The sequence below is a fragment of the Penicillium vulpinum genome, assembly GCF_028829585.1.
Source record: "Penicillium vulpinum strain IBT 29486 chromosome Unknown utg000001l_segment0_segment0, whole genome shotgun sequence".
In the NCBI taxonomy this organism is placed as follows: domain Eukaryota; kingdom Fungi; phylum Ascomycota; class Eurotiomycetes; order Eurotiales; family Aspergillaceae; genus Penicillium; species Penicillium vulpinum.
Window position 1 is genome coordinate 6,404,990 of NW_026643241.1, and position 26,048 is coordinate 6,431,037.

Sequence of the window (26,048 nt, forward strand, 5' to 3'; positions counted from 1 at the left end):
AGTAATAATAAAAGCGGCGATATGATCAGTCGAGGGCACGACGGAGGTCACTCCATTTCTGGCGGAGGTTCTCGTGGTTCTCGGAAATCTGTTTTGGTTCGTCAGTCTCGGCGTCTCACGCTGAATATTGAAGGGGATATCTTACCTCTGCCCACTTCATTTTCGTAGCAACCAACTCCTTCTCCATCTCGGACATGGCTTCCTCCATCGCACGGTTCTCGTTTTGCACCTCCAGGTTCCGCGCCATGATGCGTTCCATTTCTAGACGGAGCTTCTCCTCCACTTCCACCGGCTGCTTGTCGATCACATTCTTGAGTTCGGTGACCTGGAGTTGCAGCGCTTCGTTGAGGTCACGCAGCTCCTCATTATCAACTTTGACATGCACCAGTTCAGACGCTAATTGCACATGCTCCTTGTCTGATGCTTCGGCACGTTCCTCAAGAAGTCGGACACGCGCGCCCTGCGTGCTCACGGTGTGTCGCAAGTGTTCCAGCTCGACTTCGCGCTCTTTCTCAGTCCGAGTCTTTTCCTCCCACTCAGTGGTATACGCGGCAAGCATCTCGGATGTGAGGGGAATAGCGCAGGCGTCCTGCACCATGATGTCGGATCGGTAGATCTCCTTGTCGGCAGCACCGGAACTTCCGAAGAAGCCTGACTCTAATATCGACGAGGTGGATGGCTGCTTATCGATGTAGACATCGAACAAACGCTCTTTCAAAAAAGTAGTGAGCACACTCATGTCTTTCATTTCAAGCAGCGTATCTGCATTTCGTCGCATGATCGCAACACCGAATTTAAGGATAGTAGTTTCTAGTCCCTCTTCGAAGATCAGGTCGTAGATACGAAGCACCAGTTGAAGCGGGAAACGGTAGGCGAACAGTGTCAAAAACCACTGTGTTGCATAGAGCTGAGGAGGAACTCCACGGCGCCGGAGATGGCAGTAGAGAGCAGGCTCTAGGTCTTCTAGAAGTCGCTCGAATTGGTATAGGCTACGGTGAAGCCCAGGCATATCCTGAATGAACATATCTCGTAGAGAGTACTTGTTCATCAGCTTGACCATCATGGCGAAAGCATCGACTTCGTCCATCTACGTAGAACGTTAGCCTTTGAGCTCAGTCAGCTTAGTTAGGGGTATACTCACGTTGAACAACAATGGCATAGCAATAAAGTTCATGCCTTGCGCGTATCCAACTCCTGGATCATACAAGGCGTATGCCTTGCATAACCCAAAGAGGCCTTCTTGGCTGCCCTGGGAAACAAAGTATTTTGCGTAGCTAGTGCGAGCACCCAGGTCTCGCCTAATGGCCTTCTCCAATTTTTGCAGCGCAACAGCGTCTGTCTTTGCTTTCCTTAGACGGTCGACATCATTGGAGGCATGTTCCTTAGACAGCTTATCTGTATCTCCTTCGTAAGATGGGCTACGGGCAGCGCTGCTAGACCGTGATCCAGAACCCGAGTGATGGGAATGGACTGAAGAGCGTGAGGACGTAGTTTCAGTCCCATTTATTGTTCGTCCATCTTTGTCTTGTGCTGTCCCACGCGCTACGAGTTCTCGATAGGTGTCCTCCATATCAGCAGTCTGGCAATCCGCCAAAATTTGCCAAATCACTCCTCGGATTGTTTGAGGGATACCTCGTTTGATGGCGGCATTCAGTTCCTCTGAGCTTGCCAAGGCCTGGGGTCCGTTGTTCACAAGCTGCTGCCACATCTCCCAGTCCACCGGGATGGAAGCATCAGTCACAGAACCCGTTCTCCCAGGAGCAGGGGCCATCGAAGGTGAAATGGCTCCTGATACTGCGAACATGCCCTCCTCTCCTTCTTCTGGGATGATAGGGGGGCTAGCTCCAGATTGGCTGACGCTGGCCTGGCCCGATCGCACGCTCGTTTGGTCGACCTCTGGCGCATGGCTCTCCTCGCGCAGCCGCAGCATCTTGAACTGATCCTTCAGGCTGTTGCGTCTCGGCTTCTTTGAGCCGACGCTCGAGATATCGTCGCCATCACGAACGATCTGGTCTAGGTTGCTGGCAAGGGTCGATACAGAGGTGGCAGTGTTGCGTCTGCTAGCAGAGTGGGATGGGGATTTGATGTCCTTAGCATTGGTCGAGGTTGAGCTTCGGGAGAACCACGCAAAGGGGCCACTGGGCTTTCGAGCAGGGGCTGGCGGGGGAACAGGTGGATGCTTGTTCACTGGAGGAGCGGCCCATGGGACTGAGGGCAGGCCACCCGACAGGCCCATCAACCCTGCACTTGCCGGAGGGGTGGGGTCGTTCTTGGGGGGCAACGGAGGCGGTCCTGTTTTGTCCCGTGGGCTCTGTGCCTTGTCTGTCGGCTCGTCTTCCTTGCTGTTCATGAGGTTCACCTCGTCGAGTGATGATGATGTTGATAAACGGTGGGATGTGAGTAGAGGCGACTTCTGCAGTGGGCTCTGACCGTGATCTTCTTCGTTCTTCTCTACCTCGGTCTGCGTAAACACGGGCCCTTGCTCCGGCTTGTCGCCGTGGGTAGGCTCATCGATCGCGGTCTTCACCTCGTTGTTGGTGTTATAGCTAATTTCATCGTCGGTACCCATTCCTATAATTTTTTTATTTTCTTTCTCCTCGTTCTTCTCCTTATTTTTCTTGTCATTTTGTCCATCCTGCCCCTCGCCATCCGTCTCCTGCTCCTCGGCTGTCTCGGTCTTCTTCTCGGCCTGCGATTCAGAAGGGAACGGAGGTTTTTCCGTCAATTCTGGAGACATATTTGAACCAATTGGAGGACTATCGGTCAATGATCGGGTGGAGGTGGACTTGGGGATGGTGACGTCGAGGCTGTTGTTCTCCTGGATTGGGGCTGTTTCAAGGGCGTCGTCAAAAGACTCCTATTCAGATGGCGATGAGCTCATGTTAAAGCAAGCCGGGTTTTGGAAAAATTTGGATCTGAACCACTTACCACTTCATATTCAGGACTGTGTTTCGTAGGCGTAGACATGTCGGCCATAGCTGTTAGATGACCTCACAACAATCAGAAGATGGAACACCCCATAGGATCGCAAAAGAGCAGAGGCTCAAAAGAGCTAAGATTCAATGATCTCAAGGGAGCCAAATCTGCGAGAAAGTAAAAAAAAATATGGAATGAGGGAGGAATTTAGGGAATTTGGCGAGTTTCAAGTGATTGATTCGAGTTGCCAGGTACACTCGCCGCTGATTGGCGCCTCAGGGCGGAACCGACAGGCTGGAGGCGTTGCCCGGAATGGCATTTGCTATATTCTACGGAGTACATATGTACACGTTTACGTTCAGGCTGGATTTATTGTTCTCATCTCTATGTATATTAGGGTTAGTGTGCTTTTAAAAGAATGTCTTCATGGCAATCTGGAGTTTTCTAGGGATTCAATATTTTATGGCGCCACTAGTTACTCCGTACATAGTACAACATGGCTCTCTCACCTGAGTAAAGGGGTCAATAAACAAATAAATAAATAGTCCAACATGTATGCATACTATGTGGGTATGTAACTATTTATTTTCCTAGGGTCTTCTCAAAATCAAGCCATCTTTCTCGTCGCAATGGATCCAGGTTCTTCAATTCTGAGAGCCAGCTCAGAATCTGCTCCCGGTCCTCAGAAGACAAGCTACCTTCCACCTTGGATGCAAGAAGCGTGCACTCAATTAATGCCTGGTAGATGTATTTGCAGTCTTCTGCCCCGTCCAGCATCTCCTGAATCTCTTCAATCTCATTTCTAATGTATTCCAGCCGGTCGGAGGGGCTCAAATTTGGAGCCATAGTTCGCTCGGCCATCGATGGGTCAAACACGCTCATCAAATTTTGGTGATAAAACCAAAGTGACTGATCGTAAGGATCAATAAATGCTTGGTGAATTAGAGATAATTCTGAAGAGAAAAAAAGATTAGCATAAGACAGACTTGATAAGACAGGGTAGACAAACCATCATCCAACATTCTTCTCCGATCATCATCACTGGCAGATTGCTCATCCAAAAGCGATTGAATAAGCTTTGTCCGGTAATGCCACGCAGAGAAGTTGGAAAGATTGGCGCCAATCATCTTCGTCGCATATTCAAATTCCTTCTGTGTCATATTTTTTGCTTCTTCGGCAGTGCCAAGCTCCTTCAACGTCTCAACCACGAAGCGTCGATAACCCCACCCGTGGAAATTCCGGCTATCAAGAGTCAACATCTTACCCACAAGGGCAAGTTCTTGCTGCCAGATTTGCTGGGCTTCAGGAAGGGGTAGTAGACGGCGAGCCTCATCTAACAGCCATAAACGATAGTTCCAGATCCAGTAACACTTGGGGAAACTCCGGAGAAGAGGAATCAGGAAATGTAAATCGTTAATGATTAACTGTGTGACTGAATAGGTAGCAGTTTCATCATCCAAGCCTCCTGCTTGGGAGAATTGATACTGTAGTACCTGCCGGCGGTAGTTCCAGGCTGTGTAGTATTCTGGATTGCTAGACAACAGCTCCGAGATCTTCTTCAAGGTCTCGATTGTGTACTCATGCTCAGCCACCTGTCTTGTGTCAGATTCTGTTTGTAGGCTGGATCTATAAGATTGCTAACCTTTTTGGATACCGAAAGCTCGAGATCCTTGTAACTTTCTATCTTCTGCAACTCTTGCTGTCTTGCCTCGGCGGACTTCTCAACGGGTTTGTACCGTGGCACACCATGCTATCGCAATCGTCAGCCCCAGAACGATACAACTTTAGAGAGGTAATCTTACACTGGGCATTTCCACTCTTTGTTTGACAATAAGAAATAAGCAAAATGTGTTACTTAGGTCCACGGGTAGTTTGCTTCGTGTTGATCAGATGTCAAGTACGCAGTAGAATTATCTCATTGGTGCATGAGGGGGTGGGTAGCTTACGTAACCTCCCTGGTTGAGGCCCGAGGCCCCGACCAAGGTTCCTTCCAAGGTTGGAAGGGTTGTATAGCTTCACGTGACCAGCACGCTTTCTACTTTGCAAGCTGGCTTTGCTTCGCCCTTCTCGTCTTGCCGCTATGCCTTGAATGAGAGGCCTCCTTATACATTCCTTTTCTTAGCTCTAGGTCATTACTCATATACAGCTTATCGACCTGCATCCAGAAAAATGGTAGATACGCGCAGTCACTCCTTTGGGGAAACCTCTCTAACCAGTCACAAACATCCGTTGACTTCACACTCTCAATCCGAGTCTTCCACAGACAGTGGGCCTATCCAATTGACTGAATTTGCAACAATCAATTTGCCATTCTTTGAAACACCTACTTCTCAATCATCATTGTCAAGGAAGCCCAAGGCCCAACCTATTCTAACACTCGTCCCCCGTTCCAAAGAAAATCGGAACTCATCACCCAAAAGAGGTCGCAGCAGAGTGAGAAACACTGGAAATGCAGCAGTAGCAAGAAGCTCCTTCCGGAGTCCAATCTCGCCTGATAGATTCATCCCAAAGCGAGACTTCGTGGAACCAACATCAACAACCTTTCATGTGGCCAAGCATCCTCAGCGTCTTTCGCCTCAAGAGAGACTACTTCGGCGACTTCCGCCCGGGGATGATCCATTTTTATCCTCAAGCCTGCGCGGGACTCATGCTGCCAGCAGACCCCAGCAGTCAACTCGACTCCAACGGATCCCACATCAAAGGCCTCGTCTAGTCACTGAACCGAATATCACAGTCAACAATTCTGCACATGGATCTTTGAGGCAAGTCAGCTCCGGGGCAGTCTGGAACGTTGGTGGAACTTCTGCCGTCCTTAGTAATTCCGTTGTTGCGGCTCTTGATGACACGCCGACTACTTTGACCAATGGATCATCGATTGCCCCAGTGTTTGTGGCTCGGTTCTTACCCAAGAAACCTAAATACAGTGAACAAGAGATCCATGAGTCGAGGCTTGCACTTGCTTTGGGAATTGACCCGACGACTAGACAGCTAGGTACTTGCATGCGGTATCTGGATGCTCCCCTCAATCCAGCATCTCCAGACTTCGAACGCCTCTCTCCATTTGTGTGGAAGGACAGTGCTTGGAAGAAAGTTGAAAAGGAGCGTTGTAAGTGCAGCTGTATTTTACAGCAGTCACTCCCTGACCCTGATTTTGGAATAAATTTACCATCTACAGAGAAAACATATATGATATTTTGATACAGCTTTTGGAGATTATGGGATTGGCGGTATCAATAACCTTCTCTGGGAGATCAACTGACTCAGATTGTTTCCCAGGGCCCAGATCTCCTGCCAGAAAAGAAGTTGTTCCACCGAAGCCTTTTCGAATCCTTGATGCTCCCTTCCTTCGGGATGATTTTTACTGTAGTACTCTTGCATACTCAACAACATCTGGGATACTGGCTGTGGGCCTAGGCCATCAAGTATATCTCTGGTCTGAAGGTCATGGAGTGGATTATCCCCCATTTCCAGATTTGCACCCCTCAAATTATGTGACCTCCCTGTCGTTTTCTTCCGAGGATGGCGAGCGAAGCATTCTTGCAGTGGCTCGGCGGTCTGGTCAGTTGTCTCTATGGAGCACATTCGAGAAGCAAGCCCGGTTTGAGATCAGTCATCCCAGTACCCTTACATGCGTGTCGTTCAAACCGAGAACATCACGACGACTTTCGGAACGGCTCATGCATGTGGAAGTCAACGTGGAAGAGATTGTTGTTGGTGATGACTTTGGAAATATATGGTACTATTCAGTCGAGTGGTCTGAGAAAAAAGCCCAAGCTAAGTGGAAATGGAACGGGTCCATGACGCTTCTTGCCAAAATCAGTGCACACACCCAACAAATATGTGGACTGGCCTGGTCACCCGATGATAAGTACCTTGCCACTGGCGGTAATGACAATGTCTGCCTTCTCTTTGAACTGGCCGAGATTGTTCCGCCACGGCATTTGAATCATACAGTCGGATCCATTACGCCCCCGGATTCCCCTAGCAGCTTCAGCCTCGGTGTATTTCCATACCTTGCTCTGGGCACCGCAACAAGACGGCTGTTTCTTAGACGACCTGCTCTCCCATCATGGCTTGCTGCTCCAATTAAGCCTCCACCTGCAGCCGTGCTTTTAAACCATGCAGGTACTCTAATTTCCGGTGGTGGACGAACGATTCTGGTTCCATACGGCCGTCAGAAGCATCGCCTAGTCCACTCTGCTGCGGTCAAAGCAATTGCATTTGCGCCATGGCAGTCATCTCTGCTCGCGACGGGGGGAGGTACCAACGACAGAGCTATACACTTCTATCACACCCGGAGCGGAGCCTGTCTCGCAACCATCAACGTCTTCGCGCAGGTGACCAGTCTTATATGGAGCGAAACTCGACGTGAGATCGCTGCCACTTTCGGTTATGCACAGCCAGATCACCCATTTCGAGTCGCCGTCTTTGCCTGGCCCAGCTGCGCACAGGTGGCCGTTATTCCCTGGGGGCCATATGGGACTACCTGGGAAGGTCCCGACACTCGAGTTAGCAACTTTGACTGCGGAAGAGCACTGTGGGCAGTGCGGTATCCAGGGAAAGCCACTCGTTTCTCGGGCGTACATTCCAGTAGACCTGATAGTCAGTCATCTTCAGCTTCGACCTCATCAACCCAGGTTAGGTCTCCAGAACAAAGAGCCCAAGCCCGTGGCCGCAAGGTCGGCTCTCGGATGTTCACCCCTAAGGAGAAAGAAGGTGGAATGTGGTGCACACGAACAAAGGAGGAGGGATGCATTATTGTAGCATCTAGTGATCAAACTGTGAAGTTCCATGAGGTCTGGACTGGAAGGAGGACCAGCACTAGCTCTGCTTATGGACTCTTTGGTGGAAGCGACATTCTTGAGGGCCTCGAGGGCATTGAGAAGTCTGGTGGTGAAGTCATTCGTTAGTATTCTTTGTCTTCTTGGGTCTGGGTACTCTCACTATCATTAAATATTTTATATTATTATTAGTTCAGTGCTGCAAAGAGAGAACTCGGGTAGGTTTATCATTCTTTGTTATGACGAATGAATTCTTGTGTTCTTGTTTTCTACAGTCCAATCCAGTCGGGCGAAAGCCTTTTTTTTTAGATACCTTCGAGTTGCAGGCCCGAGACCTTCATGATGAAGGTGGCTATCCTCGTTAGGTTTAATAAGTATTTCTTAACAGCTCTTCCAATCTTAAAAGGCTTCTTGTTTACCCTATTCCAGTGTCCTAAGGGGTAGACGATACCCAGAAATATATTTAGATATATAAATGTCAGTCTTCTTCCCCAAGCAACTATCACCATCATCGTCAAACCAATATCCTTCGTCCTCAGATCCCTAACCATCATTCCATCTATAATATCAGCTCCTCAAAGACACGGCCATTGATCTCGTATTCCAGGCGTTTTCAAGCTTCCTATTGTTGTGGACCCTACTCCGTACAGAGTATTGATCTACGAAGTACGGAATACAGAGTACAGACTCGACTTTTCTAATTTCCCTTCGCCATTTCGCCGTGAGCCTATGTAAAGCTGATCAACAATGGTTTAAATAACTCTTCGCGAGTATATAAAAGGTCTTCCTCTCTAATCTCGATCAAGTATCTATCCACCTTTGAGTATCAATAAAAAAATTAAATAAATCAAATTAAATATTTCTCTTGAAGAACCAAAGGTAAAAAAAGACCTACAGATACAATAGTTGCCTCTGATATACCCCCATATACTCCGTACTATGTACAAAGTACATGTGTCACATTCCAATAATATGCAGTACATTGACTCAGCTCCACCTCTCTTCGAAACTCGCAGTTCAGCTCTTATGTCTTCTCCTTGTTGTATCTTCTTACCTCTTAATTACCTCTTAATCCCAACACCCCAATATCCTCAAAATGCGCCCTCAAGCCCTTATCCGATTTGTCCTTCCAACCGCAATCCTCGCCCAATCCCCCGATACCTCCCTCGGCTCCACCCTCAACATAACTGTGCTCGGCGCGCGCCATAATCGCTCCACCTTAGAGTGCTGGGCTCTCCAGCCGGGATTTGAAATTTCCGACCAACCCGGGCAGGCCGGGACAGCCGAGCTGGATTTAGGGACTATCGGCGGGAATGCGTCGTTTACGGTGTTGCCGGCTGGGTTTGATGGGGGCAGACATAACGCGCCTGCTATGCAGTAAGTCATATTCTCCTTTGCAAGATTTCTTTCATCTACATATCTTTTTGGTGTTGCGGAATCAATGATCCTGAACAAGTTGTTATTTATACACAGAGTTTGGGTTTGTTTTTATAGTCCGCAATTCTTGGCTAATTCCGCACTATAGATGGGTGGTCTTCCTCTCCGGTTTAGCGCATATCACGCTCCCTAACTCAACCACTGAGGCCTGGATTCAAGGTGGCAAGAATGGAGTTGTCCTAGTTCTCGACACTGCTGATGTCAGTACATTGGGCCACTTCACTAAATACCCCTCACGGGACCGGACAACATCCGTGCTAATTCCTCTTGGGGAGAAAGGGGTGCCGGGTCATCGGGTTCTGCATGGGGGTCCCTGTCAGGGGGAGGAGCTACTGGTGTAAATCACCGGTTATATATAGAACAGTCCTCTGTACTGTTTATACTTTTTACCGCTTTGATATACATATTTGGAAAGAGACATCTAAAAAGAACATACGAAAACACCTGTGGACATAGGAGCGTTCTTACATATATCATCCATAATATCATTACTTGGCCAAATGGATCGGATTTAGAGCAGATATTCACGGTTATAGGTACTGAGGGGAAAGTATGGAGTGCTTCGTACAAGGAAATATGTCAAGATACTCGAGTAGAATTTTAATAGACATTGATAGAGACGCAGAGGCGCTCGGTAGAGGCACAAGATATCGAAAGCAAAAGATAAAACAAAGAAAAATGAAATGCAGACCCATTGGATGCATCGAAGGAAAAAATATGTTCTTTTATAGACCGTTACCCCCCCTCTTTCATCTCTAATTCGTACAACTTGAAAAAAGAGAAATGCTTATTTCTTGCCGCCCTTGCTCTTCTTTCCGACAGAACCAGAAGACTTGCTCTTCTTTGATGGCGGGGGCTGCTCAGCGGCATCGTCAGACTCGTCGTCTTCCGTGTCGGCAATGAAGTCAACCATTGAGCCATCACTTTCCTCATCATCATCCTCATCCTCGTTCTCCTCCAGCGATTCCTCAGCATCGGAGGAACCGACAGACTCGGCAGCCTCAATGTCCAAAATAGGCTCCTCGTCATCATCCTCATCATCACTTCCATCATCTTCATCATCTTCAGACTCATCGGCGACGTTCATCATTGACTCATCCTCATCGTAAGCCTGGTCGCGTATTGACTTCCGCGGCGTCTTGGCCTCGGTCTCACTGTCCTCGGCATCATCCTGACCCTCGACGTAGATAATGTTATCCTCGTCCTCGCTGTCCATACCCTCATCACCACCACGGATAGATTGACGCAGTCCCAATTGGGCATCGAGCATATCAAGCTTGCCCTTGAGGAGCAGGAGAGATGGCAGGGTAGAAGAGCGCTGGTCCATGACCTTGTAGAGGGAATTCATGCGCTTCAAGAGATCGGGGTGACCAGCCAGGGCACCGCCGTGAGCAACACAGGTCCACTGCACCCAGACGAGAAGGTGGCCGTAGCGACCAGGCCGGGAGGCGAGGCGCTCAGCAAGTTTTTGAAGCAAAGTCGCGGCCAGGGAGGAGTCGAGACGCTGGATAGTAGTGCGGATGATGGAGGTGTCGCCGGTGTGGAAACAAGACTCGAGCATAGCGTTGTCATTAGTCTTGAGCGACTGTGTGAGGACAGTACCAAGTGAAACACCGGTGGGAATCTGTTGCACTGCGGCCTGGGGCTTTCCGGGAACCAGTGCGCCCAGGAGGACGTCGTCGTCAAGCTCAGCCTCGACATCGACTTCCTGGCCTGCGTTTGCGCGCAGGAGTTCGCCGAAGGATGGCTCTGCGCCCTCTTCTTCTTCCTCTTCCTCCTCGGAATCGGATGCGTTCTGCATCTCAACGTCCTCGTTCGCTGCGACTTGCTTGGTGGGTTTTGTCTTCTTCTCGGTTGAAACCTTGGACTTCTTGTTGCTGTCATCATCGTCGGAGTCCTCCTCGCTGCCAGATTCGGATGCGTCTTGTCGGGAATCCTCCATCTCTACATCATCATCGACCAGGTTTCCCTGTTCGACATTCATGCGAGACTCGTCAACGCGGGTCTCGCCTGAGCTCTTAACTCCATTTGTTGTGACGGAAGAAAGTGTTGATCCGGACTTGGTCTTCACCACGGTCTTGATTCCAGTGAACAAGAGCTCATCAGTGTTCTCATCGAGTAACTTGACACGCTCAAAGACAGGGACCACACCACCCTCGGTGTATGCAATCACAAGGGTAGGGCCCTGGAATGAGATGGCTGCGACGGGAACGCAGGCATTCGAGGAGTCGGTGTGGGTGATTTTGAGAGTTGCGTTTGCTTTCTGGGTCATCTGCTTCCGGCTGGCCTTGGCACTTGCGGAGGGCGCACTTTGGGGCTGAACAAATGGCTTGGTGAAGAGTTCGACGCTACCATCTGCGGTGACCGCGGCAAGCACTTGCTTCTCTGGTGTGGCAACGCCATCGGTCTGCAATGTAATTGATGAGACCTCCTGGTCGGCGACAAGGTTGCGAACAAGCTTCTGGGTGGCGGCATCAAAGACGTTGACAAAGCGGTCACCATCGGATGCAAGGAATGCACCAACACCAGCAGACTCGGAAGAGGAGGAGATGACGGTGTGGATAGGATTGCGCATGGCAGGGAACTGAACCGGCTCGTCGGCCTTCTCGGTATCTATTAAGTACGGGGTCTGGGAAGCGCAGATAAGAGGAGGGTTCGAGGGAACGGGGCGGGAGAGAGCAGTGAAGACAGAAGATGCGGGGAGGTGGATTGTCCTAGTATATGATTAGTTAGAAGCTCGGTATAACCCAGTAAATATCAAAACTTACTTGGTACTTTGTCCGGTGCGCAGGTCCCACTGGACAAGCTTATTGTCACCGCCGATACTCCAAGCCTCCTGGGCGGGCCGATCGACCGTGAACTTGAAGTCCTTGATACCCTTGTCATGCGCACCGGTCAAGATGCCGACGACCTTATCTTCAGATGGCGAGTACATACGGATATCGGATGTGTTTGTGCCGAATGCAACCACGATATCACCCTGGTCCAGGCCATCAACAGCCCCGTTGACATCGGAGCCGCGCTTGCGCTTCTTTTTCGACTGGTCACGACCCTTGCCGGAGCCACCGTAGTATCCCCAGTCCAAAGAGGTCACTGTTTCCTTCGGCCCCAGAGTATGCTCGCACTGGAGACGTCCTGTCTGTGTATCGTGAATGCGAATGTGCTGGCCATCGAGGCCTTGGATAACGGACGCAAACAGGGCCAATTGGTACTCTGACGGGGAGAATGCAGCGCGCAAGATGGACGACTTGCTGCCTGCATATGTCATACCCGACGCTGGCGATGCGGCCGCCGAGGCGACCTTGGTGGATGGGCGAGTCGTCTTCTTTCCCATCTTGGCTGTAACTTTTTTTCCGATCGCTTTTTTTTCCTCGCAGTCGAAGGTGCGGTGGTATGAAGATGAATATCAATAAAGAAGGCTCAAATAAAAACAGTAAAGATTCCGATAAGGCTCTATTTTTCTCCGCCCCTGAGGAAACAAATGGGGGTTTAGGCTGGTGGTTTCGCAGTTGATCCGGACAGGAAAAAAAATGTTCTGTAGAGCCTTGACGGTCTAGTCCTAAATGGGCTTAGCCTGGTAATGTTTCTTATCTAATCATATCATCCCGTGACCTCGGGATGCTTCAAACTGTCAGTAGAGTACTAGCCCAGAGGTCTCGGGGGTAACTCTACCAACTCATTGATTCATTTTAGTCGAGCTTTCGGAGTTGTTCGTGCTTAAAGTCAGCCGAAAGTTTTCTCTAGCTCTAGGGTTTTACTATCAAACTTAATTTTTTCTAATTTGTGTGCTTTTGAGATCAACATCTATTTCCTGTTCTCGAGAGCGAAAATATATAATCACATCTGGAGGCTATTTTAACATATACTTCTGCAGACATCCCCAGTATTTATTAACAACACCGAGATAATAACATAACGAGTTTCAATTTGTGTGACCCAAACCGAATTAAATATATGATAGAAACAGGACAGTAGTCAGATCATACTCTACCTAGGTATATACTCCGTAGTGCTTACAGATATACCACAGCCATCTAAAATGTCAAGCACTAAAATCATATTGTATAGTTATACGGATTCCCATTGGGCAGATCATCGAGAACAAAAGTACCAACCACTAAATCACGTGATGCAACTGCATTTGCCTAACCTGTAAGGGTTGAAGTGCAGCTGCCCATTGTACAAATGCAGAGTGCCGATTGGAAAATTCTAGGATGCCTAGAATATTTAGTGGGGAACTAGGTACATGCTGACTAGGCTACCCCATGATTTATGGAAGTTTCAAGATTCTACAGCATCTTCCTTGCGCTAAATGTACATAGTTATAGAAAGGAGATGTTATTCCTTTATCGATATACAATACGTGTACTCATCATGTTAGTCACGTGAAAGCTCAAGTGGTGACGTGACTCAGACCCATCACGGCCTAACCCGGATTTAGCCAGAACCCTAGGGCTTTGAGTCATCCGAGATATGTGTCCACCTTTATAAAGCGTCTTAAAAGAAAAGTTGAGAAGAAGTAAAGTGAAAGAAGAAAATATAAATGAAATTTCTGTTAAAACATGTGTTCACAATAGAAGGGAAAGAGAAAAAGTAGAGGAAAGAAAAGAAAGAAAAAAAAAAAAAAGAGATTCCAGGGGTATATAACCAATCAAGGGGTAAGAAAGGCCAGAGAATCGGGACTAGTGTGGCTGGTGGAACTGGGTAACAGGAGAGTGCAAGGCGACCGTTTGTACTTAAGGATTCTGGCATCCCCTCCCGACCATTTTTCTGCTTCCGTCCTGGTTTCTCCTATTTTTATTCCTCTGACCGCCCTCCCTATAAGAACCCATAACAAACGCGTCTTCGCGTCACGGTTTTCTGTTCTTTTAACCGCCTTCCCCCAAATTCCTTTTTTTATTTTTTATTTTTTATTATTTTTTTCCTCCTTAATTCCCTTTCTTGATTTTGCCTCAGGCAATCATCGGAACTTTTTTTTAGCTCCATATCTTGTCTTAACCAAGTCATCTAGACCTGGCTTCAATTCTAAATCACGTGAACACTCTTATACCGCCTTCTTGGCAGTATAAATACTTCGTCTCCGATCGCATTCTCCACTCTTCCTATCTCCCGATCATCTCTGACCTCACTTCCGCCCCCCGCCTGTCGCGTTTTTTCCTCTTCCTTCGTGACACGTTTGATATCAAACTTCATCAACTGCTGAGTCAATACTACGTGACCTCGGTTGTCACTAGTGTTTGTCCACTCGAGATTCTACGGGTGTTTTCAGTTGATCACTAGCTTTCGAAACACCTCCCCATAACTCTCACATCTGCACAACTCTCTCTCTTCCCCTACCTTGTATTCTTGATTATCCAACGCGACCCCAATGGCGACCCCGCCTCCTGAGGTTCCTCCTGTCACCAAGGAGGACAAGCCTCAATTGCCTTCATCGCTCACTGGTCCTTCTGCGCCTGACTCTCCACCGACCAGGTAAGCAAATCAGCTTCAATATCTGCTCCGTTCTTCTTGATCTAACTGGTGCGCAGCGCGCAAAATGTTGCAGTGAATCTCAAAAGTGATGGTCCCGCGGATACCGAGGTTAAATCGCCTGTGCTGAATGGCCACACCCCTGTCGCGCCTTCGAACACCAATGGCACAATCGCTGCCACCTCACCGCCCAAGTCTCCCGATCATCAGACCCCTCCAGGAACAGTCCAAAACAAAACACCATCTGCCCCAGAATCTGCTCCACCCGTGGAGGCACAACCGACCGAAGAAAAGACCAACCCTCCGCAGGGCGAGGAATCTACCACTCCTGCTGCAGCTAACCCTGCGGCCGAAAGTGTCGTTTCGCCTGCCCCAGCTGCAGTACAAACCCCCATAGTTCCTGCATCCATGGATGGCCAGAATGATACACCTGAGCCCATGTCCATCGATAACCGACAAGATGTCTCCACTGCCGTGAAAACTGACCTGCCTCATCATCCTACCCCGGCCCCTGCACCACTTACGCTCACTGCTCCGCAGCCCGTTGACCAGGAGATGAAGGACGCATCAGAGGCCCCGCCATCTCCTTCCAAGGTTTCCCGACAACGGGATGCTGATCTCAGCGAAGAACCAGCTCCCAAGCGGACCAAGGTCGAGGGCGATGACTCTGTTATTAACTTCCAGACACCGGGATTCAACTCCCCAGCTGCTGCAACATCTGGCCCAAATCGCACTGGCGGACCAGGACTCACTAAAATGCAACATAAGTTCATTTCGAAGAGCCTCACAAGCCTCAAGCGCATGCACGACGCGCGTTTCTACAAGGAACCCGTGGATGCTGTCAAGTTGAACATCCCGCAATACCACACTATTATCACCCAACCCATGGACCTAGGAACTATGGAAAGGAAGCTCAAGAATAACCAATATTCCTCACCTCAGGCAGTCGCAGATGACTTTGCACTGATGGTCAATAATACGACCATCTTTAATGGTCCAGACCACCTGGTCACTCAAGAGGGGATCAAGCTGAAGGCGACCTTCGAGAAGCAGATGACTAACCTTCCCAAGCCCGAAGAGGTTGAAGAAAGAAAGCCAAAGAAGCAGACTGAGAAGACATCTGCTGCTCGCCGGGAGCATCGGACTTCTCTCCCAAGCCAGCCTAAAGCTTCTTCTCCTCCGTCTCAGACATTTGCGTTGGGACCCGAAGGTCTACCGGTCATCCGCCGCGATTCTTCCAACCCCGACGGTCGACCCAAAAGATCCATTCATCCCCCAAAGCGTGATCTCCCGTACTCCACCAAGCCAAAGAAGAAGAAATTCCAATGGGAACTGCGATTCTGCCAGGAAGTTTTGGATGAGATGCACAAGCAGAAGCACTATAACTGGGTGATGCCTTTCTATTATCCCGTGGATCCCGTTGCTTTGAACATTCCTACATATCACAGTGTCATCAAGAAGCCGATGGATCTATCGACTGTTCAATCCAAACTCAAGACCGGCCAGTACGAAAATGCCAAGGAGTTCGAGAACGATGTCCGCCTCATTTTCAAGAATTGTTACCGCTTCAATATCCTTGGTGACCCTACTTACATCTGTGGCCAGCGGGCTGAGGAAATCTTCAACGCAAAGTGGGCCCAGAAGTCGGAATACCTCGAAGCGCATGAGCCACATCCAGAGCAGAACACAGATTCTTCCGAGGAAGATAGTGATGAGGATGTAGAAGAGAGCGAAGAAGATGACGAGAATAAACTCACGCAGCTGCAGAAGCAAATTGCTGAGATGTCTCGTCAGGTCGAGGCTATTACTAACAAGAAAAAGAAGACACCTCCTTCCTCCAAGAAGGTTGGCAAGACCAAGCTTGCCAAGAAGGATTCCAAGAAACTCAGCTCTGGAAAGAGAGACAAGAGCAGCAAGAGCTCTCAACCTGGCAAGACTCGCGCTATCACCTACAACGAGAAGCAGATCATTTCGAATGGTATCAGTAGTCTTCCTGATAAGAGGATGCAGCAAGCCCTCCAGATCATCCAGAACAATGTTCCTCAACTCAAGGTAAATTTCTCACACATTTCTTATATAAACCAATGCTCATATGGATTTTCGCAGGGTACCGATGAAGCCGAAATTGAGTTGGACATCGACGAGCTCCCCAACAATGTCTTGCTGAAGCTGCTCAACTTCGTGAAGAAGCACGTACCTAATCTTATGGACGACGAAGACGAAGATGAAGTCCCTACCAGCAGTGTGGCACCTCCTAAACCTAAAAAGAATAAGCCAATGAGCAAGTTCGAGCAGGAAGCTCAGATCAACATGCTCCAGAGCAACCTTTCTCGTTTCCAGGGTGGCGCTCACTCTCCCGACCCAGTGGCCTCGGTTGAACACAACGAAAGCAGCGATAATGAGTCTGATTCGTCCGAGGAAGAGAGCGAGGAGGAGTAAAAATACTCTTAAAATCCAATCTCGCCATCTTTGTCTCCATACGGGATGGGCCTTCACCCTGACTTGCGTTCCAAGCGTCGTTTCCCCCCAGTGCTTTTCTGAACAATTTCTCGCCATATCTTTCTTTTTCAGTCACCGCTGGACCCTGACGGGGCTGCTTGCAATGTGCTATGCAATCCCCGCTGGCAACGTCTGTACATACTTTGATTTCGAATACCCCTGCACCCGACAAGGTTTCTACTACCACCGAGAAACATTGTGCTCAAGATTGGCCGAACAGGATTTCATTTATTTGACCCCTTGAATTTCCCTTCCCCTATGCCTGAGTGTACACTTTTTTTCCCCGTTTCGTTTCACAGCCAGGATAGGTGGATGAGGTTGCTCTATTTTCTCCGACGACGTTGCGGATGGAAAAGGTGGACCGAAGCGTTTGGCTTCAACTTGTATGATTACGAAAGAAACGCGGAAATGCAAAATGAATATGTACTTGTAATAGTAAAGTATCCACTAGTAATTTCCTTTGGGTAGTTCGAATATGGAGTATACGATGTATTGTTGTGAGCCTCTTTTCCTCTATCCTATGTATGTCATTGTGTCATTGGCTGTGCCATGTCGGGGCTTCTTCGGCGGTGAACTTCCCCTAGTTTCTTTGGCAACATCAACATGATTCCTCCCTGCGACCCCTCCATTCTTGAGCACAATCCTCAATTCAAACGACTATATGAGAATCTAACAACCTCCCTCCTCAATCCAGATGCCTCAACGCGTGCTCAAAGCGCGAAACCAGCCCGCACAGCCGTGGTGGAAGTAAGTAGTTGACGCGCCATTGCGTATCACATATTTAATGATCCCAAACACGAATATAGCTCTGACAACACTCCATCACTAGGAGCTGAAGCAATGCCAGACTCAAAATGCCAAAAAGCGAATCAAGGAGCAAATGCTCCGGCAATTGGCCTTTGCCCCAGACAACAACCTACCAGCGGAGGTCAGTACATCCCACCCATCAAGAACCACATCCCTAACAAACCTACCACATCTAGTCCCACGATAATCTCGCTATAATAACTCTCTACCTAGAGACCCCATCTAGCGCAATCGAACCTACCACTCCAAAACAAGAAACCGAACCCAAACAAGATGAAGCACTCACCCTCCTAGCACCCGACATTGAAGCTTTCTACTCTAACATCCCATCCTTCATCCTACCTTTCTCCAAAGCCCTCTCATCTGCGATCCAAGACCTACGCGCTCTATCAACCACAAACACAGACCCAGTCATCGCGCCCGAGTCATATGCTCCAGCCACACAGCACTCGAACCACAACGCACGCGCCCGAGCCCGCGACCGCCGAGTCCGGACCTCGATGGCGCCAGTCCCGCTGCTCTCATCACAACTGCAGGCGCGGGTGCGCACGCTGCGCCACACACAGCTATCCGAGCTGCCAGTCGCTCGGCGGAAGATGGCTGCTACGGCGGCGGAGGTTGTTGCTGTGCGGGCGCGGGTCCTGGAACGTACTGTTGTGATTCTAGAGCGGGCAAAGCATGGGGCTTTGGCACGAGCGACAAAAGCCAAGGCGGAGCATTTGGCTCTTGTTGCGCAAGGCGTGGAGGGGAAATTAGAGTAAGTTTTTTTTTTTTTTTTGGCTACTTACCGGTTTCAAGTCTTGTTGTTATGTTTCTGGTGGAATTGGTTTTCTAACGATTTGGACAGGGTTACGAAATTGGAGATCGCGGCTACGCTTTATACGCCGGAAACACTTGCTGCTCTTGCTCGGTATAGGCAGCACTTGAGGCAGACCAAGGAGCGCTTGCAGCACCGCCGGAAGATGACGGCTCAGGAGCTGAGAGCTTATGGTGATATCGAGATGTCTGATTCGGTTATTGATATTGCTGACGACGAATTTGCGGAGATTGCTCGTCGATATGGGGTTTTGGCGAAAGAGGTTGAAGAAGTAAAGATGGAAATTGCACGGTTAGAGAAATGAGTTACAACTACATACCTTAGTGGGATGTAGTTTAATTAAGATATGACTTCGAAACATGCAGTGTCAGAGTTGTAGATTAACGATATCGTATCACGCATGCCTGTGTATACATGCTCCTTGCGCAATTCGTCCTTGTATTTGCCCTTGAATCTCTTCTTTGCAACTGTTGAGACTCATGGTGGACTTTGCAATTGTACAGACTGGAATCGAGGGAGTAAGTTTGAGTTACTTTGGTCATTTTTGAGCAGGTTCATAGTTCATCCACTAAGTCTTAAATCCGGGGTTGCCCTAGGTTAACCCCGCGCATCACATGATCGCGCCAAACTTTTTTTGCCCGAAAGAGTCAACGCTACAAGATCTACTATTCATTCGCCACATTTCTCTTTGAACATCCTGAGAAATATTCAAAATGGCCGACGACGGACTGAACATCTACGACGAGATAGAGATCGAGGACATGACCTTCGACCCGGCTATTCAGATCTACACATATCCCTGCCCATGTGGCGACCGCTTTGAGATCGCAATCGACGATTTGCGCGACGGCGAAGAGATCGCCGTGTGTCCGAGTTGCAGTCTTATGATCCGGGTTATCTTCGACATGGTATGATTCCCTACTACACAACCAGACATATGTTCCCTCATGTCTTCTGTGGCTAATTATACGCCCTGCGGGGTATCTACAGGCCGATCTTCCTAAAGCCGATGCGCTGAGTACGAGCGGGGTGGCTGTTCAGGCTTGAACGTGAGACAAATGAGATTATGCAGAATACCCTCGAAAGGATCGAGTCAATCTCCGCCCGAAGAGAAGGAGCATGCTGCTGATCTTTGGAAGTCGGCTCGCAGCCATTCTCGTTATTTTGGCCACACTGGTTCGACGGATTGGATATTTTGCTATTCAACTGCTACGACTGCTGGCCATGGACTGCATAATGTGTCTCACCAAGTCTATCGGCTTTGATCCTCCGCCCCGAACTTCAAACACCGTATCGCGCGGGCATGTTCCATGTTCTGCTGCGATTGTCGCGGTGTCTTCGGGGCTATTAGTCTCGGCGGCTCGCACTGAGGTACCCGCTGTACCTCACTCAACATGTTCGATGTTGACTCAGGTTCTGTCGACTTCGTCTCTAGTGTGAATTTCGCCTTGGACAATATCACACCGCTAGGCAACCCAGCGCTTCACTCATCGGGTGGAGGCTGTATTTTGGCTATCTACATGTTGTATTCCCTCAAAAAGAAAGAAGAACACTTTGCTAGACGCATTCAATTGGGGCAATGATATGATTTGTTTTCTCCCTCAGCACCCTCAGCATTGCGTTCTTGCTACACTCAATCACTCTATACCCACCTAGTCCATTTGCCTCAAATCATACCCACAACCATGTTCCCATGTTATTTATCCACCTCTCTTTTATTTTGTATATTTATGAGAAAGGAACAGCACGCGAAAGGTTTCAATGCAACTGCGTCTTAAAAATACACACTCGACTATAGTATCTAACAGCATTCTAGATTAATGCTGGAACGACAAGAATCTTCTTCTATCTAGGTAATCGAGAACCCAGCAAGACGACCCATTTACTCAACGACCTCGCCGTAGACATCCTTGGGCAAACGCAATGTCAACTCAGAGTTCAACAACTCGGTCAGATTAGAACCATCGCGCAGGTAGATCCACTGTCCGTTGACGAAAGGCCGCGAATCCTGCTTCTCATGCATATAATCACCCTCAACAATCCAGTCGTACCGCTTCGGCCCGGAGATGGGCGAGCTGAGCCAGATCTGCTTGTTGGGTGGTTGCTTGTTGAGTACATAGGTGCCGATTGCGGGAACGGAGATGTTCAGAACACCAGCCTGGAAGAAAAGAGTGCGTTAGTAGCTTTTCATATTTCATAATCCATGGCAACCGAAGGTCTTTTTGTGTAGGCTGAGAAAGATATGAAGGAGAATCAAGACCATAATATATATAAGGAAAACCTGGAAAACATACACTATATTCAGCCTCAACTTCCGAGCCCTCCTCCTGTGCCCGCTCCAAGTGGCTTTGCAGCACATTGAAATAATGTTCCGAGTACTCGTAGTAGTCCTCCGGCGTCAACGGCGAGGGCTCGGTGACATGAGAAGCGGCTCCGGCAACAGAACCCGACTGCGGGTTTGGGGCTGGAGGGTCTGCTGATTCTGGGTGAATGCCTTTGCCGATTACCGGGGAGGACTGAAAGGAGCGGGTGAACTGTGAGGCGGAGCTGGGGCGAATGGCGCGGACCCGTGGAAGGAGAGTGGAAGTGGGGGGTGTTGTTGTGCGGATGGATGGGCGCACGGAGGCGAGCAGAGCTCGGGGGGCTGTGCGAGAGAGCATTGTTGCTTCAGGATCTTTGGAATGAGATTTGTGGAAGAAGTATAGTAATTGAAGGTTGGGGAGCTGTTCCGATGATGCGGAGGAATAATTTACATCATCGGTTTTCACCGCCTGCTTTATTTGGTGTGATTATGGGCAGTATCTGTGATTGGATGGAGTATAGATGGGAGCTGCTCGATGTGGTATTTTATTTATAAACAGTGGACCATATATCTTGTTCGAATATGAAAATAGATTGTTGAATGCCCAGATTGCTTTATGGACATGTAGTGGTTGGTTAGGTTGAGATATGCTTGCGCAATAGGTCATCACCACAACACTGAGACTGTAGCATTTGGGAGCCTCGAAACGTAGGAGTTGTAGATGTTCAAATTCATTTTCATCCTGGAAAAGTGTGTGAACTTTGGGTTGGGGGAATTGTCCACGGATACGTGTGATATGGATTTGCAAATGACTTATCACAATATTCCAAGGTTAACCACTTCACCTTCCGAATTATGGATGCCCTTGGGTTGAGGATCTCTCTATAATACAAGAAGTTTCTATTCTTGGAGTCTTTATATCAGCGTTTTCTCGTTATTTGTAATGTAGATATTGAATAAGAGCGCAGTATAGACCTCTATATGCAGTAGATGTTTACATGACACCTACATGTACATTTCCAGGTAGTTGTTTAACGAGTGGTAAACATTACGAAGATAACAGACTGAAGTTAGCGAGGCAGTGAGAGACCTACTGCATTTTGTCAATGACACGCCAGGATAAGCACCGAAAGAAGGCAATGTGTCCAGGCCGTCGTGGAGGCTGCAGACAAGGCTGTAGATGCCGATATAGAGACCGGAATGGCCACAACCACGACCCCGATGCCTACAATGAGGATGTTAGTGTATGAGAAAACCGCCGATGCAGAAGAAGTCCCCGAATACGCACAATCACCCGAAATCTACGGAGATGATGTGCCAACATCAACGCCGATAACGATGCCCGACGCCATTAATGATGAGACTAAGGAAACTCATATCTCACCCTCACATCTATATCCGAGAAACTGAACGTATAGCGATTTGCAATCCCACAGGAACACGAGATAGAGTTGTTATATCAACCACAGGTATGCATTATCTCGTACCTCCTTGAACCAATCAATAGCGTCTACTTGAACACATTTTCGTATCCATGACCGTGGGGAGACATGTCATATACTCGTTCGGTGTCTCCGGTATATGCCTAATGCCGTGAGAGCCTGGCAGCCAAGACTACGCGTCTAAATCTAAAATGGGCATCAATAGCCGGGCTGCTTGATGAGTTTAGGAACTAGTCGAAACTGGTAGAAATCCTGAGACGACGGTTTGAGTAAGAGGGGATCCATAACGATATTGGTAAGTAATGAGGGATTAGCCTCCCATATCTCTCTTCTTCATTTCCTACGTATGTAGATCCTAGATGTGTACGACGTAATCCGTCCAAAGTTAGCAAGAGTAGCCCTGGAGGGTTGCGCAGTAAGATGACGTGGGCAACGGCTAGTGCCCGGGTGGGAACACTAGTAGCGAGTCTATTGAGACAAGCCACCTTAATTGCCAATGCGACCAGAACAACCTGTGATATTTTCTTTTTATTATTTATTTTTTGGAGAAAACTATTAGAATAGTCTATAGGAATCAATCAGAAATTAATAGTCGGAGAGAGTATAGAAAGTAGTCTGCGAATGCGAATTTAGAGTTTTGGTCCACGTTGACGGATCGGTGGAAATTTAGTCTGTTTCAGATGAGAAGAACTGCAGTTTCGATGGAATTGTAGAGATACAGTGCATATTTCTTCGGAACTATGCCCACGAAATATTTTTTGGGTACAGAGGCCGAGGTGACTGAAGTCTGATCTCATGGCGACCTTGCAGTTCTCGCCAGTGGCAACTATTAGTCCGGGGAAAGCTACAATGAAATTTAAAAATAAAGAAAAACTGTAGAGTACCATAGGACAATCTGAGATTGAAGAATTCAGAGTCTATTTGGCATGTAATGTACCGCATTCCTGCAGGGTACATGTATGTAATACTTGTGTATTATGTTCTGACAGCCTATAGGAGAACTTGGAATTAGAGCACTGATCCCCAGTCACTATCCCAAGCAACTATTAGCAAATCACTAATAGGTGGCACAAAAAAAAAAAAAAACTAGAACCAGAACCAAAACCAGAACCAGAACCAAAAGGAAAATTAGGATATACATTTGCTGGAGAACGGGGAAATAACATTGGGGCAATCCAAATGCAATTTATCGTAAAACACCGGCGTATAGTCCGGCAAGGCTTGTCCTGACCCTTTTTCAGTAACTGATCGGCCGCAGGGGTGGGGGTTACGGAGTACTGAAGAGGGGTTTCAGACAGCTTCCCTCCTTCTAGCGCTAGAACGACCCCAGTCGATCCAGAAGTAATACCGGTGAAAGGGAGAGACGGTCTAGGTCTCATGATGGAGCTAGAATATGGTGTTGATTGGGTGGTGTCACTATGAGTGGTTGATTCCGTATTCTTAATGTGGTGGCGCCTTCATAATCGGTGTGTCATATTGTCATATTAGTCAGTTTCAGTTGACGCCTGCAATTGTGTTATATTGATGAATCGATGAATCGACGAATGGTTTTGAATGAATCTGTCAGTCTTACAAGTGCTCTCACAATCAAAACCTTGGAATTCAGGAACTCAATTTAAATAAAAATGTAGTGCAATGTTTGATGTTGTTCATGGCGTTCCTAGGGTTATTGTTCAATAGCGCATTGATATGATAGGCTACCCAAAGACCCAAATGACAGTGTATCTAGGATCTGCCTATCAGAGTAGCTCCCCTGGACGGGAGCCAGGGAACCCAGTTTTTTACATTATAAACCAAAGGATGATGCAATACCTTCCGTGGTACACCATTGGCTCCCACGGAATCTTCAATTCGGGTAAATTTCTGTCATTGGGCTCCCTTCAAAATATATTATTCCCACGTTGTTTTTTCATTTGCATATCCTTTCGTATTCTGCCAGGGGTAACCCTATTATTGTTACAAACTTACAGGCACCAGGAACGCTTCAATTACTATATTGTCAATCTCATACTCCGATGTCACAACCCCATTACGGTCCAGGCTATTGTGGAGCTCTCTTCATATCTTGGCTGTGGAGTCAGACCAGATGCAAACCTATTTGACATTGAAGAGATTGAAAGAATTATCAATTAGCGCCTTGGAAGTGTAAATTTCATTGGAAATGTAAGAAAACACGCTCGGTTCAAGTCAAGCATCCATGGTTTCAATTCCCGTCAACGGGCCAGTCCATTGATACCCATCCCTCCCAGGCGCCAATGATATCTTACATTGAAACCATTGATTTGCCCAAACATGGTTATGAGGTAGAACCCCATTCTCGGTTCCCGAACACCCAATGGCCATTTCCTATCTGCACCCCACTCATGAAGAAAATGGAATATCTTCCAGCCAGCGGGTTAGGCTGGTAGGTTTGACACACTGAGGCCCCGAGGATTTAAACCCTCCGCCTCCCTCGATCTTCCCTCTCTTCTCTCTCTACCACTCACTATCCTTCCTTCATTCCTTTCCTGGTCTTCTAGTCCTGTGCCGTGCACGGTCTGAGCCTCACTTTCCTTCAAGTCCACATTCAAGGTCGAGAACAGGTTTCTCTCTTTTATTTCCACTCCTTTTTTTTTATAAACAAGTCCACTCTTTTGTGACTTATACTTCGACTTCAAAATGGTCTCCTTCACCAAGCTTTTCACCGCCGGCCTGGTCGCCACTTCGGCCATCGCTGCCCCTCTGCAGGCCAAGCGCACCATCTCTAACAAGCGCGGTGCCGCCTACAACGACGTCACCACCGTGTCTGCTTTGACCAGTGGCGGTAGCATCTCATGGGCCTACAACTGGGCCGGTTCCGTCTTTGGTCTGCTCCCCGCAAATGTCGAGTTCGTCCCCATGCTGTGGGGCCCCAAGATGTTCGGCGCCTGGGCTACCGCTATCGAGACCGCTATCGCCAGCGGCAGCAGCTACATTCTGGGATTCAACGAGCCCGACATGGCTTCGCAGGCTAACATGAGCCCCGCCGATGCTGCCCAATACTACATGACCTACATTACCCCGTGGTCCGGCCATGCCAAGCTGATCTCGCCCGCTGTCACCTCCTCCACTGAGGCTGGACTTGGCCTTGAGTGGTTCGAGTCTTTCATCGGTAGCTGCAGCGGCTGTGGTATCTCCGGTCTGGCTGTTCACTGGTACGGTGATGATGCCGACAACTTCAAGGCCTTCGTCACCAAGGCCGTCGACACTGCTTCCAGACACGGCCTGTCTGAGGTTTGGATCACTGAGTTTGCTCTCAACGCTGATGTCAACGGCTCTATTAACCCGGCTAATACCGCTGCTTTCCTCAACGACGTTGTCCCTTGGCTGGATCAGCAGGCTGGTGTCACTCGCTACTCTTACTTCATGTGTGCTGAAAACTACTTGCTCACTGGCAACGCTCTCAACCAGGCTGGCCAAGCTTACGTCTCTGCGTAAGACTGTGCTTGTTTGACATATTGAAAAACCAATGAATTAAAACAACGAATCACGAAAATAAGATGAAGGGTATTCAAATACTATGGGTTCTGCTGGCAATTGCTCGCCTTGGGGAGGTTCAT

At 48.4% G+C, this 26,048-nt stretch overlaps 11 protein-coding genes across 11 annotated transcripts; 7 read left to right on the forward strand and 4 right to left on the reverse strand.

Annotated features, from left to right (window-relative positions):
• Positions 1–25: 25 nt before the first annotated feature.
• On the reverse strand, positions 26–2,976 carry N7479_002283 (putative GTPase activating protein (Gyp5); the record flags this gene model as incomplete). The annotated part of the gene is made up of 4 exons (XM_057249980.1): positions 26–88; positions 146–1,087; positions 1,142–2,857; positions 2,929–2,976. The coding sequence occupies 4 exons, from the start codon at positions 2,974–2,976 to the stop codon at positions 26–28; spliced, it is 2,769 nt and encodes a 922-aa protein (XP_057114412.1).
• Positions 2,977–3,498: 522 nt separating this feature from the next.
• Positions 3,499–4,727, reverse strand: N7479_002284 (Rab geranylgeranyltransferase BET4; the record flags this gene model as incomplete). Its single annotated transcript, XM_057249981.1, has 4 exons — positions 3,499–3,869; positions 3,926–4,508; positions 4,559–4,666; positions 4,719–4,727. 4 exons carry the CDS (start codon positions 4,725–4,727, stop codon positions 3,499–3,501), a joined length of 1,071 nt encoding a protein of 356 aa, XP_057114413.1.
• Positions 4,728–5,085: 358 nt separating this feature from the next.
• Positions 5,086–7,826, forward strand: N7479_002285 (WD40 repeat domain-containing protein; the record flags this gene model as incomplete). Its single annotated transcript, XM_057249982.1, has 2 exons — positions 5,086–6,022; positions 6,193–7,826. 2 exons carry the CDS (start codon positions 5,086–5,088, stop codon positions 7,824–7,826), a joined length of 2,571 nt encoding a protein of 856 aa, XP_057114414.1.
• Positions 7,827–8,793: 967 nt separating this feature from the next.
• On the forward strand, positions 8,794–9,475 carry N7479_002286 (uncharacterized protein; the record flags this gene model as incomplete). The annotated part of the gene is made up of 2 exons (XM_057249983.1): positions 8,794–9,074; positions 9,223–9,475. 2 exons carry the CDS (start codon positions 8,794–8,796, stop codon positions 9,473–9,475), a joined length of 534 nt encoding a protein of 177 aa, XP_057114415.1.
• Positions 9,476–9,921: 446 nt separating this feature from the next.
• N7479_002287 (WD40 repeat domain-containing protein) lies at positions 9,922–12,468 on the reverse strand (the record flags this gene model as incomplete). Its single annotated transcript, XM_057249984.1, has 2 exons — positions 9,922–11,848; positions 11,903–12,468. The coding sequence occupies 2 exons, from the start codon at positions 12,466–12,468 to the stop codon at positions 9,922–9,924; spliced, it is 2,493 nt and encodes an 830-aa protein (XP_057114416.1).
• A 2,034-nt stretch (positions 12,469–14,502) lies between these two features.
• On the forward strand, positions 14,503–17,042 carry N7479_002288 (putative transcription regulator BDF1; the record flags this gene model as incomplete). Its single annotated transcript, XM_057249985.1, has 3 exons — positions 14,503–14,606; positions 14,663–16,655; positions 16,710–17,042. 3 exons carry the CDS (start codon positions 14,503–14,505, stop codon positions 17,040–17,042), a joined length of 2,430 nt encoding a protein of 809 aa, XP_057114417.1.
• A 663-nt stretch (positions 17,043–17,705) lies between these two features.
• On the forward strand, positions 17,706–19,030 carry N7479_002289 (uncharacterized protein; the record flags this gene model as incomplete). Its single annotated transcript, XM_057249986.1, has 4 exons — positions 17,706–17,849; positions 17,932–18,030; positions 18,086–18,666; positions 18,757–19,030. 4 exons carry the CDS (start codon positions 17,706–17,708, stop codon positions 19,028–19,030), a joined length of 1,098 nt encoding a protein of 365 aa, XP_057114418.1.
• Positions 19,031–19,439: 409 nt separating this feature from the next.
• dph3 (CSL family zinc fnger-containing protein) lies at positions 19,440–19,773 on the forward strand (the record flags this gene model as incomplete). Its single annotated transcript, XM_057249987.1, has 2 exons — positions 19,440–19,634; positions 19,717–19,773. The coding sequence occupies 2 exons, from the start codon at positions 19,440–19,442 to the stop codon at positions 19,771–19,773; spliced, it is 252 nt and encodes an 83-aa protein (XP_057114419.1).
• An 835-nt stretch (positions 19,774–20,608) lies between these two features.
• N7479_002291 (frataxin family protein) lies at positions 20,609–21,386 on the reverse strand (the record flags this gene model as incomplete). Its single annotated transcript, XM_057249988.1, has 2 exons — positions 20,609–20,884; positions 21,021–21,386. 2 exons carry the CDS (start codon positions 21,384–21,386, stop codon positions 20,609–20,611), a joined length of 642 nt encoding a protein of 213 aa, XP_057114420.1.
• Positions 21,387–22,228: 842 nt separating this feature from the next.
• Positions 22,229–22,438, forward strand: N7479_002292 (uncharacterized protein; the record flags this gene model as incomplete). Its single annotated transcript, XM_057249989.1, has 1 exon — positions 22,229–22,438. One exon carries the CDS (start codon positions 22,229–22,231, stop codon positions 22,436–22,438), a length of 210 nt encoding a protein of 69 aa, XP_057114421.1.
• A 2,690-nt stretch (positions 22,439–25,128) lies between these two features.
• N7479_002293 (glycoside hydrolase family 128 protein) lies at positions 25,129–25,926 on the forward strand (the record flags this gene model as incomplete). Its single annotated transcript, XM_057249990.1, has 1 exon — positions 25,129–25,926. One exon carries the CDS (start codon positions 25,129–25,131, stop codon positions 25,924–25,926), a length of 798 nt encoding a protein of 265 aa, XP_057114422.1.
• Between the last annotated feature and the right edge of the window lie 122 nt (positions 25,927–26,048).